General features: G+C 31.8%; 2 protein-coding genes across 4 annotated transcripts in view; one reads left to right on the top strand and one right to left on the bottom strand.

Moving 5' to 3' along the window:
* Window positions 1–6,276: 6,276 nt before the first annotated feature.
* Window positions 6,277–8,931, bottom strand: LOC139513891 (uncharacterized). 2 transcript variants are annotated; one of them, XM_071302833.1, is made up of 2 exons: window positions 8,828–8,931; window positions 6,277–7,955 (listed from the first exon to the last, which is right to left on the bottom strand). In XM_071302833.1, exon 2 carries the CDS (start codon window positions 7,946–7,948, stop codon window positions 6,392–6,394), a length of 1,557 nt encoding a protein of 518 aa, XP_071158934.1. In that variant the 5' UTR covers window positions 7,949–7,955; window positions 8,828–8,931; the 3' UTR covers window positions 6,277–6,391. The 2 variants fall into 2 exon arrangements, with proteins under 2 accessions (XP_071158934.1, XP_071158935.1); XM_071302834.1 differs by having other exon boundaries at window positions 8,859–8,931.
* Window positions 8,932–10,044: 1,113 nt separating this feature from the next.
* LOC139513890 (serine/threonine-protein kinase Nek10-like) overlaps window positions 10,045–14,869 on the top strand; it is a 31,773-nt gene continuing 26,948 nt past the window's right edge. For both annotated transcript variants that reach the window (XM_071302830.1, XM_071302829.1), the window contains exons 1-2: window positions 10,045–10,126; window positions 14,098–14,211. In XM_071302830.1, the coding sequence (XP_071158931.1) occupies window positions 14,177–14,211 (35 nt within the window). In that variant the 5' untranslated portion in view covers window positions 10,045–10,126; window positions 14,098–14,176. The remainder of the gene's footprint in view (window positions 10,127–14,097; window positions 14,212–14,869) is intronic.

The following is a 14,869-nucleotide window of genomic DNA, read 5'->3' as shown; positions in this document are numbered from 1 at the left end:
TGCTAGACGGCTGACAATTAAATTATCATAAAAAATTGGATAGTGAATCATAGACAATGAAAAAGTGAAATATTTATTTATAGATAAATTTTTAAATGATCATTTTTAAATGATCATGAATGTTACTATATATATATCGATCCCACTATTCTGTAACATTAATTTTATTCTTACATAATTTAAAGAAAGCTTTTTGCTGGTAAAATGAATGACTAATTATTAGGGTTATATGACCTTCTGTAGATTGGTTTATCTTTTTTTATGTATAACGTGACGGTACCCAAATTGCACCTATTTTGATAGTTTTTTCAACTACGTTTTTTTATGATTAAGACAAAATTTTCCATTTGGTGTTTATTTTGTAGCTGTGTCCTTCTTTATTATTTAGGTACACCAATTTGATTTTTAATTCATATGGAATCATAGAAAAATTGGTCTGAACTAACCTCCAAACCATCAATAATTCTGAAAGGAGGGGTACCCAAATTGCATCCATGCTTAAATTCGCATCGTCAAAAGTCGAATAACAGAGCTTTTGTTTAATTTTTTCAAATATTTTGAACAATTGAATATTTGTCCATACTAACTCTTCATTTGTTAAGAAATGGATACTTGAAACATATTGTATTTGCTAATTTTAAAAAGATGACGTTTTGATGACGTCGCATGGCGACGTTTCGGTACATTTTGCTTTTTCAGTAAACACTTCATCTGTTGATAAATACTGTGAACGTTTTGTGTATATCTAAATATTTTTACATATGTTGAAAGACGTACATAGTATCAAATAATAAAAATACAAATTGTTTAGTCTCTAGGAAATATTGTAAGATTTCCGCTGCTATTTTTGCTAAATAGGTGCAATTTGGGTACTCGGTGCAATTTGGGTACCGTTACGTTATAATTGTTTCTTTTATCTATTATGACTTTTTTTTTTACAATTCACTGTCAATGTATAGCACACCACCACTGGATTTTACCTTGATGTAATATTTTTTATCCCTGTTTCTTCCCCCTTTTTAATATTTTAATATTACCCGATAAGGGGTGTTCCTTATAATAGAAAGCTCATACGAAGAAAAGAAAGTTATCTGCATAAAACCTAGTCCAAATAATTATGACCGACCATCTCGATTTTAGAGGTTTCTTCAACAGTGCGTGTCCCATACGAAAATGGTCGGACTAGTGCCAGGATATGCCCGAGTTTTGTTGTTCTTGTATGTTTTTAAATTTCTTTTTAAGAAGCGCAATAATTTGTTTCCATTAGCTATGAGTTATGCTTTGTGTGGATCTGATGAGTCAAACCATTTCAATCTGATTTTTAACAGTTTTATACGACCGGTCGTAAATTTTTGCGGTCGTATATTTGTATAATGTCGTTGTCGGCATCGTCGTCGTCGTCGTCAGCCTCGTCGGAAGACGGATGGTTTCCGGATAATAACTTTAGTATAAGTAAATAGAAATCAATAAAATTTTAAAACAATGTTTATAACCACAAAAGGAAGTTTGGGATTGATTTTGGGGGTTATGGTCTCTAAGGTTTAAGAATAGGGGCCCAAAGGGCCCAAAGAAGCATTTATCGATTGCAAGAATAAGTTGAATATAAGTGTTTCAATTGTTCTGAAATTGTACCACAATGTTTAATAATGATTATTCATTTTCACAACTATATTTTTGATATTCGAAAACATCCAATTTTTAAAGGATTTGTTTATTATGAATAATACATATAGTATAGTTAAGTCATTGTGTACCATTTAATTAGATCAACCACCCCGGGCCCTCTGCAGAAATGAAACGTTTAAATTCCCAACTGCATATACATGTATTGCATACATACATAGTATTATAGTTTAGTTATAACTAGGCACTTTTAAATGTATTGGCAAACATACTACGCCGCGAGCGGAGCGAGGCAAATTTTTTTTGGAAGGGTTTTGGAGCCACTGAAGGCCCAAGAAGCTATAGACAAATGATGCAAAATCAAGCTTTCTGGGTGTTCCGAAGACCCTTTCATAATCTGAAAATGAAGTTTTGTTTTAATAATTTTTGACAATATTTTGGTCTCAAAGCCAAATGTATAAATTCAGTGTAAGACTGAAGTTTCTAGGGACAACATCAAAAGACCAATGTGCATGATAAAGCAAAAATGGAATTCACATAGTTAGTCTGCGGCTGCTGTTTTTTTTTAAACTCATTATCAACTTTATAACAAAATTACTAGATTACAAAAAGAATGCAACACTAACAGAATACAGAAGGGCAATCAATGAACACAAGACAAATAAATAAGAAACATTGGTCCCGAAAAATCAGGGCTATAAGTCTGAGGGAAAACAGAACTTTCTTCTTGCAAGGCCGTGAACACAATTTGATATGGAGACAAGTGTTTGGTTTTGAAATTTCCTACATGTAGTTATAGCCCTGTTAAAATAAAAGTGAGGTAAGGTTTCCTGAGACAATATAACTCAAGTTAAATGAAACCAATTTTCAGACATTTCAAGTATATTTAAATAATATTTATACTTTTGTTATTAAAAAACTTGGGAAGTGTTTCCCGATTTTTTTGGGGAAAAAAAGATGAATTTATGAAGAATCTGGTGCCATCTCATACTTTCGATTAGACCTGCTGAGTTATTTATTTTCTATACATTGCAAGCCAGGTAATTTATTTTCAAACTACCACAGAACAAACCATTTATTTTTGTGATTATCAAGGCTGACTTATCTATTTTCAAAATCCTCCTGCCCCCCCCCCCCCCCCCAAGAATATCAAATGGTCGTCCCCTAACCTCAGTTTAAGTTCAATTTTTGGCAGCTTCACTTTTACAGTTCTTGAGTTATGTCCCTTTATAACATTATATGCTAGTGGGGGCATCATCTGTGTCCCGTTGGACACATTCCCCATTCATTATTTTAGAAGTTGCTACTAATTAATATTAATTTTAACCATGACTGTATGACATTTTATATTTTAATACTTTATGATGTATTTAAATGTTTAGTTATTGTTGCAAACTCCATTAGAAATTTGAATTGAGATCAGGAAGGCGACCCAGAAAAAAAAATAAAATAGCCTTGCCAGACGTCAACCGTCCAAAGTCGAACTGCCAGATACGTGTATGTCTGACACGGGAAACATAACATCAGTAGTCTGACAAACATGATAAACTCATTAAACTGGTCCACACTACAAGAAAGAAGACTACGCACAAGATTGATAATGTCACAGTCTACGAAATAGTACATGAAATCATAGCAATCCCATCTGATATTCTCATTCTATCAGACAGTAGAACCCGCATAAACATAATATCTTTTTCTAATACATTTCAAACAAAAAAGATACATATAAATTTTCATTTTTTCCGTATACCATAACTCATACGGCGTGCACAAAGTTGACGGCAACTGTAAAATGCGCTTTTTAAATAGTTTTATCCAACTGTGTTTATAATATTTTTTGAAGAAGAATTTTTTTTTATGATAAAATGATGAATGCATGCCATTAGAATCCACATTACTAGTAAGGTAAATTAAAATTTTATATATAAAGCATGAACCGGACATATAGAAAACGCCAAAAATACAGTGTAACTTGTAACATTAAATTAGCATAAAATAGAGTTTTTGACCTTAACTTATACAAATTCAACATATTTTCCCGCATTTTCGTACATATAATTGTTAAGATTTGGACTTGGACATCATATGAAATTTACCGCAAAGAAATCAAAAAGGACCATGGTAGATAAGTTTGGAATGATCTTCGTTATGTGTAAGAAGTAGTAATTTGGAAGGAATAATCAAAATTGAGGAATCGGTAAGAAAAGTATGTAATTGCAATCTTTTTATTTTCAAAATAACTTGGTATTCCAAATGTGCATAACCAGATGATTAATATTATCTGCAACATATGAATGATTCGATAGTCCAGACTGAACACCTGATTTTTTTAATTGTCCAGCTATTATGTTACAATCTGAAGAAATGTCGTTTTAACGCTATTTTCTGAAAAGGATCCACGACATAGTCGCTAATTATTTCCACTGCACTGCTCTAAGCATATATTTATTTATATTTTCAGAATGTGCATTTGCTGCTCTTTTTTGTTCGAAAAAAAAAAAGAAATATGTTGAACGTGAATGTTTAAAGTTATGTGATAAACTAAGTGTCCAGCGTGTTTGTTACGCTTACGTTTTCTGGGGGGAAATGCCGACGTCGTAAATGGTTTTTGTAATTTGAAGACGTTACGTTTGTGGGCTCAGCTTTGTGCATGCCGTCTCTGGAGATGAAGTGGAATTTACTGCCAATCCACAAAGTTGCTGTCGCTACAGTCAATATTTTCAGTGATCGGCTCAACTTATTTTTAGCCTATGTTTTAATCACAATTTCGCAAAGTGCAAGATATCATTTATGAACATATTAAATAGTATAGAGTGCCTAAAACTAAACCTTTAGGCACGGTAAACCTTTCTGTATGTCAGTACAACTGCTCAGAATACCATTGACTTTGATTTGTTGTTTTCTGTTAGAAAGATATGAATTCAAGGGGGATACTGAAAGTGCAGATACACCATAAGCTAGTAGTTTGTCCAGTAAAAGCCAACACTGTACCAACTAGAGTAACTGTTTAAAGCCAACACTGTAATAAACAGTAGTACTAAATTCGAGAAAGTGTTTAAAGCCGATAGTGTAATAAACAGTAGTACTAAATTCGAGAAAGTGTTTAGAGCCGATTGTGTAATAAACACATGTACCATCTATTGTTATTGTTGTAATTGTTTAGAGCCAATAGTCCAAACCAGATGTACCATGCAACTACAGTAATTGTTTAAAGTAAACAGTCCAATGAACAGATGTACTAATTAAAGTAACAGTTTAAATCCAATACTGTAATAAACAGTAGTACCAAAAAGTAAAATTACAAAAAATATTGAACTAGGAGGCAAAATCAAAAGCTCATAACACATCACACGAATGGATAACAACTACCATATTCCTGACTTGGCACAGGGATTTTCTTATGTAAAAAAGAGGTGAATTGAACCTGGTTTTATAGCTAGCTTAACCTCTCACTTGTATGACAGTGGCATCAAATTCCATTATATTGTCAACGAACAAAAACAACCAGAAATAATTTTAAAAAAAATAATGTCAAGATAGGGGTACAGCAGTAAACATTGTGTTCTAATTTCACTATAAAAAATATGAAACAAAGAAGCACATAATTTAGCAACCATCTTTCGTAGCTTTTTTTGTTATACGATTTTATTTATCATTATTAATTCCCCCAATAAGGATTGAATGATTTTAAGTACTGTGACCGAATCTTTACCCTGAACTTAATCTTTTCAGCATATATTCTGCATAAATCTAAAGAAAAATTTCCCTTGTCCTTCTTGCGCTTATCTATATGCCTATTGTGGATTTCATAAGAGTTTAAAAAAAGAACAAAGAAACACAATAGGGCATATAAACAAAGCACTCAACAACAAACAAGAATGTTCCCAAAGTACACGGATGCCCCACTCGCACTATCATTTTCCATGTTCAATGGACTGTGAAATTGGGTAAAAAAATCTAAATTGGCATTAAATTAGACATATCATATCATAGGGAACATGTGTACTAAGTTTCAAGTCGATTGGACTTCAACTTCATCAAAAACTACATTGACCAAAAACTTTAACCTGAAACTCGAAGTCTGATTTGGCTTTAAAAATAGAAAGATACCTTGGCCAAAACCTTAACCTGAAGCGGGACAGACGGACGGACGGACGAACAGACGAACAAACAGACGGAGGGACAGACCAGAAAACCTCTCTACTATCGTAGGTGGGACATAAAAAGGACAAGTCTTGAAGACTACAAAAATTATCATAGAACAATAACACAATGTATAAGTTCAGAGCTTCGTCATATGTAAATTCGAGAAAGTGTTTAAAGCCAATAGTGTTGTAATAAACACATGTACCATCTATTGTAACTGTTGTTATTGTTTAGAGCCAATAGTCCGACGAACAGATGTAAATGCAGCTACAGTAATTGTGTAAAGTCAATAGTCCAATGAACAGTTGAACCAACTTGAGTACATGTTTAATTCAATACTGGAATGAACAGTTGTACCAAATTCCAGTTATTGCCTGAAGTACAACTGTACCAATTAGAGTAATTGTTAAAACCAATACTGCATTGAATAGTTGTAACAAAAAAGGGTTACCATTTCATTCAATAGTACAGCAAATTGATGTTAAATATAGGTTTTATGTTTAATGTCAATAGGGTATAAACGAACAGATGACCAACTAGAGTTATTTTATTCAAATCAAAGACATTTTTTTTTTAATTTCAAATCTATTTAAGTCTTGAATTTGTATTCTTTTAAAACTTATTTAGAGGAGTTAGATGAAAATGAAGGATAAGAAATGAATTCCATGTCACCAATGGCTACAGACTGTACACTCATATTTTCAAGTTTTTGTTGTATCAAAGCTTCCAGCTCGGGTAAGATGTAATATTTAGCTTCACTCAATATTTCCTCAAGAACACTTTCTTCATTAGGAATGCTTGCAATTGCTTTTGGTCCATTTCTAAGGTAGTTTAGAATATGACGAAAATGAGTTCCATCTCTGTCGAAGAAAAAACTGCCATCTTTGCCTGGCTTTGCAATATAGGTACCACAAAATAAATGAACAAAGACAGAGTCTTGTACATTAGTTAAAGTTGTTAAGGAAGTTGTAAACTTCTCTCCTCCTATATCAAGTGTGATTTGAGAGTCAGTTATAATGTTTTGTTCTTGTACCTTTTTCCACTCTAATTCAAGACGACACTTTTCTTTCATGAAGGAATCCAGGCCCTCTTTATACTGAACAAGCTTTTGTTTCAGTTCATCTTCTCTTTCCTTCATTTCTCGTTCTTTTTTCATCAGAAGTTTGTCTTTCTCGTCCGACTGCTTTATCTTGTTTTCCATTTCCACCTGGATTATATTTGTCTGTGAAATCTTTTCGTTTACAATATCCTTTGCTGTATTAATAAGAGTTGCTCGTTTGTCCAAGGTAATATCAGTTATCTCTCTTGTGAGTTCATCAAGGCAATTGGTGAAAATTTCATCCCAGTGATTGCTGATTGTTGCCAAGGTAACAATACTATCACACTCTCCTCCCAAGTCAACATCATACTGCATCCAACCATCAGCATCTTTTCTACTTTGATATAAATCGAAAGCTAAAGGTTCTATGGCAACAACAATTTGAACCTTCCTTTCTGTAAATAGGAATGGATCTCGTACCCCATTACTTTTTGAAGTTGTCTGCTGGTCTCTCTTGGATAGGAATTCAGACAGCCAAGTGAGATATTCTGATAATTTAGCAACAACTGACCCTGAAACTTTTTCAAGATTATCAAATACAATTTCATTTCCATTTTCTTGCACAATTAACCATAAACGAACTTTTACCTTTGATGAAAAAGCTAATCTTTTTCTTATCTGATATTCTAAAAACTCAAAACTGTCCCAAGCATACAAAGTAACTGCTCTATAGGATGATTTGTCATCAATATTAGTAAACATACAAGTAGAAATTTCTATATAATCTGCTTCCTTTTTACTAAGAACTGAATGTTGAATACTACCATGTACTATTGTCATGTAAGATGAGATCACAGGATGCCTTATCATACTACATTCCTTTTCAATACCATACCAGGTGATCAATATTTTCCACCATTTCTCTGACAAAAACACATTTCTGTCTACTTTCAAATCAGACTTAAGACAAGTCAGTTCATTGGAAGTGGTTTCAGTATCAGTCGAGCCCTCAAACTGCTTTCTGAATTCTTCCATCCATTGTTTAGAAACGCCATACATCCACTGATCTGTTGCATCAACTTTGTCAATTTTGTCCAAAATTCTTTTTTGTATAGAAATCGGTGGACATCTAAACATCTTTAAACTGAAAAAAAAAAAGTTTTATTTTTAGTGATTGACCTTTTTAAAGCATTTGAATTTAAATGACCAGAGTTTTATTTTTTTGCAATTTGAAAGTATTTTGACTGGTGTATTGCAACATTAATTTTCTTCATCAGCCTTGTTTTTTTGTAGCCAAAATATATGCCTTGAGTAAGGCTTAAACAGTTTGTGTGTAATCCACCAAACGGGTAACCGTTCCCTAAATGAGTACCGTAACAATCCCTCATTTGAATAATCATTTGATTGTGCTAAAAAAATAATTCTCAACTGGGTCTATTTATTTAAAATGGCACAATATTATAGAAAATAGGTCAACTTCTTCCAATGAACCATATTTTTATTTGGAGTTTTAAATTTTTCTGTTAGTAGCCTTTGGAATAATCAATTTTCGAAGTTTTCATAGGCTTGTAACTTCTCAGTAAATATGTTAATTATGTATTCATATTTGGGAAACTATGCTGCATTTTTTTTTAAAGAAAATATGCCATTTAAAGTTAAAAATACTCAGTGAAGAAATCTTTGTTTTAGCACTATCAAATGAGGGATTGCTACTCGTTTGGGGAACAGTTCCACATTTGGCAGGATTGTACAGATGTCCTGTCCTTGTTTTTTCAATTTCTTTTCTTACCCAAATCGAAATTTTCGGATGTTGATCACAAACATCAGTTAAGATTTAAAAAAAAATGGTTTTATTAGAAAAATTTCTTCATTTTCCTAAAAAATGATTTGAAATAGGTCAAATCAAAGTGAAAATGAAAGTACAGAAAAGGTGGGCGTGGCATTTTTTTTTTTCTAGAACAATTAAAACTATTTCATTAAAATTTCGGTACACAATACGTATTACATTATTTTAACCTTTAACGAATTACAGATTGTCTCGTCTAACTTTTATAACAGTTTCCTGAATTGTATGTTTTCGTTCGCTTTAACGATCTGTTTCCTTAAACGGTCGCAGTTCTGTTCTGTTCAGGTAGATTCCTCCGTTATATATCGGAGCACTCCCACTTGGGGATATATGGTTTTAAAATATTTTTGTACTTGATACCAGTCTGTGCTTCCTGTCAGCTGGTTTAGATAGATTAATTTTAATTGGTTATTAAAGGGGAAGGTCTAAAACGCGGAAATGGAAAACGCGGAAGAGAAAAATGAGTGTATTATAACTGATATGTTTGGAACCACTAAAGCTAAATTAATAAATAAAACTGATTTTGAAAGCTAATATAACAGTCTATAAGATAAAATAAAAAAAATATATATTTGAATATGTTTTTTTATTGAAAAGTTGACCGGAAGACTTTCTTAGTGTGACTCTGGCAACACATTTTTTAACATTAAAACTTAAATTCACAAAAAAGCATATAACCCGGTCAAAGTCTGTAAATTGACTCTTATATCATATTATTTGTCATTTTAAGGTCTTTAAGAGTCAATTGACAGACTTTGACTGGGCTTTTTATATTTTTGTGAATTTTAATTAAAAGTTGAAAATTTCGCTTCAATATTTGTGTACGAGGGGGTCTTACGGTCAACTTTTTGCCCTTTTATAGTAATATATTTATTTTTGTCTTTATATCATATTATTTGTCATTTAAATGTCTTTAAGAGTCAATTGACAGACTTTGACCGGGCTTTTTATATTTTTGTGAATTTTAATTCAAAGTTGAAAATTTCACTTCAATATTTGTGTACAAGGGGGTCTTCCGGTCAACTTTTTGTCCTTTTATAGTAATATATTTATTTTGTTCTTTATATCATATTATTAGTCATTTAAATAGCTTTAAGAGTCAATTTACAGACTTTGACCGGGTTATATGCTTTTTTGTGAATTTGAGTTTTAATGTTAAAAAATGTGTTGCCAGAGTCACACTAAGAAAGTCTTCCGGTCAACTTTTCAATAAAAAAACATATTCAAATATATATTTTTTTATTTTATATTATAGACTATTATATTAGCTTTCAAAATCAGTTTTATTTATTAATTTAGCTTTAGTTGTTCCAAAGATATCAGTTATAATACACTCATTTTTCTCTTCCGCGTTTTCCATTTCCGCGTTTTAGACCCTCCCTTATTAAAGTTTTGCAACAGAATGTTTGATTGGATCCTAGTAGGTTACGAAAATGTCTGCAGGTGATTGATTTTGCAGGTAAAATCAGGTAAGGTTTGTTGACAATTTTCCTTCATTTCAAACTTTTAAACATCATCCGCTGTATAGATTGGCAAATGTTGATTGACAAGAAACAAGTAAACATTACCAATATGTTTTTTTCGTTGATAAAAATGTTAAGATAATGTCTTGTACTTCTAGTTCTAAAGAAACACAGATCTGTCAATAATATTCATTCAAGCGAATCAAAATACCGTTATGTCTTGTTCCGTTGGTTATAAGCTCAACTGAGGCAGTTGAGTTATTTGTTAACCAAGCATAATTTGGATAAATCAGTTAATCTTATGTTGTATTATGGGTTTGAAAACTCTAGTCTGTCAGTGTCAAGCTTCTAACTGGTGCAGTAAATTAAATGTTTAAGCTTAACTTAAATGTATGGTCTGATCATATGTTTTATTAAGCTTAATTTATGGTCAAATCATGTTTTTGTACTACATATGCACTCGTATGCATGCTTTTTCAATGGAAATTGTGACCTCACAACAATGATGCACAATGCATTCTTTAATAATTATAATAGCATGAAAACAGCAGAGACGAGAATATATATGGTCAGATCATATGTTTTTGCATACCATATCATATGAATTCGTATTAAGCATGCCTTTTCAATGGCAATTGTGACGTCACAATGCATTCTTAACAGCACGAAAAAAACATGAGACAAGGATATGTATACGGCTTAATCATGTTGATGGTACAATATGCAATGGGGAATGGACACCCTATTCATGCTTTTCTATATATTTTAGGGTTTTTAATGGTTAAGTTAGTATTCCTTAATATTTTAATATAATTAATGGTTTCTAGATCTTTTCATAACAATTATAGCCTTTTTAGGGCAGTAAAGATTGAAAACTTAAATATCATGCATGATCTTCTCGCTTCTGGCATTTAAAGCACTAGCTACATATGCAGATATGTACATGTATGTGTTCATTCAAAAAGACAAATTAGAGAATTTATGAAACATTACACATTGTTAAAAAACATCTTTTCATCACTGTGAGTGGTTTGTATTACTATTACTTTTGTACGATCAAGTCAGCTGTTCAGAATTTACAAAGATTCGTTCCTTAGTTTCTACATAATGTATATTTTTTATCAGGTGACCTCAGAGGACATCAAATACATGCACTGTATTAACTCCAAATGCATGGATTGAATTATGAAGTGTGATAAGTTAGAAAGATGTTCCTAACCACCATACTAAATGTACTAAAAAGAAATGATAAATCTTTCAAAATAATCTAGCTGTCTTCATGATTCATTCAATACATTTTGTACATGTACATATCATATGGAGGCATATATGTTGGAGGTTCTGAAAATTTTAAATAGACAAGGACATATGATTTTTAATTAGGATTGTATATTTGTTAAATTTCTAGTTTCTGCTGTATATTTAATGATACTTTGTAAAATATATTTAAAGCAAAAAAGTTTTTTTCTTCAAGATTAACCTCAGACTCTGTTGAAGTCCTATGACCTTGGTCAATCTTTATGTTTGACCTCAGGCTCAGTTGAAGTCCTATGACCTTGGTCAATTTTATGTTTAACCTCAGTTGAAGTCCTATGACCTTGGTCAATCTTCACGTTTAACCTCAGGCTCAGTTGCAGTCCTATGACCTTGGTCAATCTTCACGTTTAACCTCAGGCTCGGTTGAAGTCCTATGACCTTGGTCAATCTTTATGTTTAACCTCAGGCTCAGTTGAAGTCCTATGACCTTGGTCAATCTTCACGTTTAACCTCAAGCTCAGTTGAAGTCCTATGACCTTGGTCAATCTTTTATGTTTAAGCTCAGGCTCAGTTAAAGTCCTATGACCTTGGTCAATCTTCACGTTTAGCCTCAGGCTCAGTTGAAGTCTTATGACCTTAATCAATCTTTATGTTTAACCTCAGGCTCAATGAGTTGCAGTCCTACGGCCCAGGTCAATAATCTCAATTAACCACAAGCTTAGTTGACGTCCTACATCCTAGGCCAGTTATTTTTAAACAGAGACCTTAAAATTACAAGCAACAGGAAGTTTATTTTCTGTTCTGTTAGTGTAGCTTTTTTTCAATTCAGGACATTGCAATCTTAGAGTGGACTTACTTTTGGCCCCTCTATTAGGAGAATAAGCAATAAGCATACAAATGTAGTGATGTAAACTTTGCACATCAAAAGGAAGTGCAAGCAAATACTGATGTTTGAACCTGCAATTAATTCTCATGGTTTTCAATATTACAATATATGTATTATTATTTAAAGATATGAATGCTTACTACTAAATTTGTATGATAGCTACTAATATACAATGTATAAAAAGTATCTCACTCAATCAACACTCCCATTTACAAATCTGAAACTACATAACAAGCCTGTGTGTTTCTAAAGTTAGTTAAACATTTACTATTGAGAAACCATTTTTACCTTTCTCTCAATGTTGTTATCTTAGCAACTAAGATATTTTTTATTAAATTTTGAATTTTTGACCTTAAACATGATAAGAGTAACAATACATGTATTGATAGAAATCACATCCTGTCCCTCTTCAAACTGAATACCTGAACTGAGATTATCTCACGCTATCTCAATGTCACTACCACCAATCATTAGGTTTTACTGAATGTGCTGTATAAGATAAATGATAATGAGCACTGAGAAATTAACAAAGCATCATATATCGGGGTAGGTACAAAAAATCTTTTAAACATGTATGTTGGCCTTTAGAGGTGTTTTTTTTCCAGTTTATTCTTTGCTGTCATATTGATGATAATTATGCTTTTTCTTTTACTCATATCTAATGGTCATCAATGGTGTAAAAATCTCTTTTTGTTTGTTAGATTGCTGTCTAAAAACTTAGTAAATATATGTAATAAAATATCTATTGATCTACATGTATTCTGTAACATTCTATCATTTATTTCCTCATTCAATATATAATTTATTTAGATAAGTAAGCTAATATTGAATGTTCTTACATAATGGTATAATATATTTCCAATCCAGATATATCATGTATATAACATAAATGAATGCAAAACAAAGTGAGAAGTCCAATATAGGGATCTGATACATGTATAATATTATTATGCTTAGAATTCATTTGAAGGTAAAAAAAAAAAGTACACAAATTATGATGTACATTTGTACCTGTACTTTATTGTGTACATCATGTACAATGTACATGTACTTATCAATGAAATATCAACTTTACTTTTTGTAAACTGAAATGAGGTTGATGGTCAGCTCTGTATACAATGTAATATGGAAACACATTCAAAAAAAATATTTAGAATTTATAAGCCAACTTTTTGTTAATCTGAAACCATTCAGAAATCACATATAATGATAACTGTCCTAGCTTCTGTTGGTAATGTGTACAGACTGGCTTAATCAATCTGTTTTCTCCCTCCCCAAAAATATTAAGCAACCAACAATCTAATCAATTTCCACTAAAAATCTGTCTTTTGCATACAATATTTGACATCACAGTTAGGTCACTGTTACCTTCTCTAGTCTACAATAAGAAACAAGAGTCTTGAGAAGGTCAGTTTTCTTATACAGGTGCTTGAAAAAATTGTACTGTTTTTTATTCAACATTTTGTAGGCATATATGCATGCAAAAAAAATGCATCTGTTAAAATTTATAGAAGCCCAATTTATATTGTCTTGTCCATTTATGTTGTATAATTTTGAGGCAGTTGCACTTGTTAATATGTTTATGTCATACTTATATTTTCGATAACCATTTTAATACATGAAATAAGGATTTTTTATGATTTTGCTTCTGTTTATTATAGGCAGGTTTTACAGTTTAACACATTATTTTGAAATCACAAATTTAATTTTAGATTTGTATCGCCTGAGTCAGATGATATCTTACATAATGTATATTAGTAAGTATGAATACTGAGTGATGATTCAATTTTGATTATAAATATGATTGTTTTACACCTAGATGTTTGTTTTTCAGTAAACTATGAAAACCTGCGACATGGTGTGAAGAGAGAAGATACAGAGGTTCCTTATCCTTACTAATTCCGTCCAGAATTATGCCGACGTCTGAGAGGCAAACTTCACCTGAACAGTAAGTGTTAAAGTAGTAAAATACAAATTACTGATTATATCAGATAGTTTACAATGCATGTGAGAATCTTCTTACAAATACTGTTAAGACAATTAAATAGGAACCAAAACTACTTTAATAACTTGCATGTGAACTGCAGTTTGTTATTTATAGTTGAATCATTTCTAGTGTCATTATCTAACTATTGCCACTCAATTGATGTGTAGATCTATATTGAGATTCTTTAGCTGTAATTCTATGAAATCAAATTTTCTATAAATTGAAAGGCACCTGTAATTTGTCTTGATTTAGTTCTTTTTCACGAAAATGAAGAATTCTTCATTCAGTATCCCTTTACCGCTTATAGTGTCACTCTATAGTAAAGTAAAATGCAGAAATCTGATCATGAAGTCTTCTGGTGTAACACCACTAATTCAGGCCCGGCCAGAAAGCACATACCAGAAAGTAGTACATATTTAACACAAAATAGTTCCTACGCATGAGTGTAACTTTCAAAATATGTAGAATATTTAGGTATTGTTGGTATCAAATGAAAGCTGAAGGACTGGTGATCATTGTAAAACACTTTTGGACTTTTGATTTTGAATATTAAAAAAAATGCACCAAATTTTAAAAAGAGGGTACATTTTGTCTGTTTGTCAGATCTGAAGTACCTGTT

The sequence above is a fragment of the Mytilus edulis genome, chromosome 2 (genome assembly GCF_963676685.1).
Source record: "Mytilus edulis chromosome 2, xbMytEdul2.2, whole genome shotgun sequence".
NCBI lineage: Eukaryota > Metazoa > Mollusca > Bivalvia > Mytilida > Mytilidae > Mytilus > Mytilus edulis.
This window is presented reverse-complemented; position numbering and strand designations above follow the sequence as displayed.

Excerpts from the sequence above, each read along its gene's own strand:
- LOC139513891 (XM_071302833.1), bottom strand. The coding sequence starts at position 7,948 with ATGTTTAGATGTCCACCGATTTCTATACAAAAAAGAATTTTGGACAAA.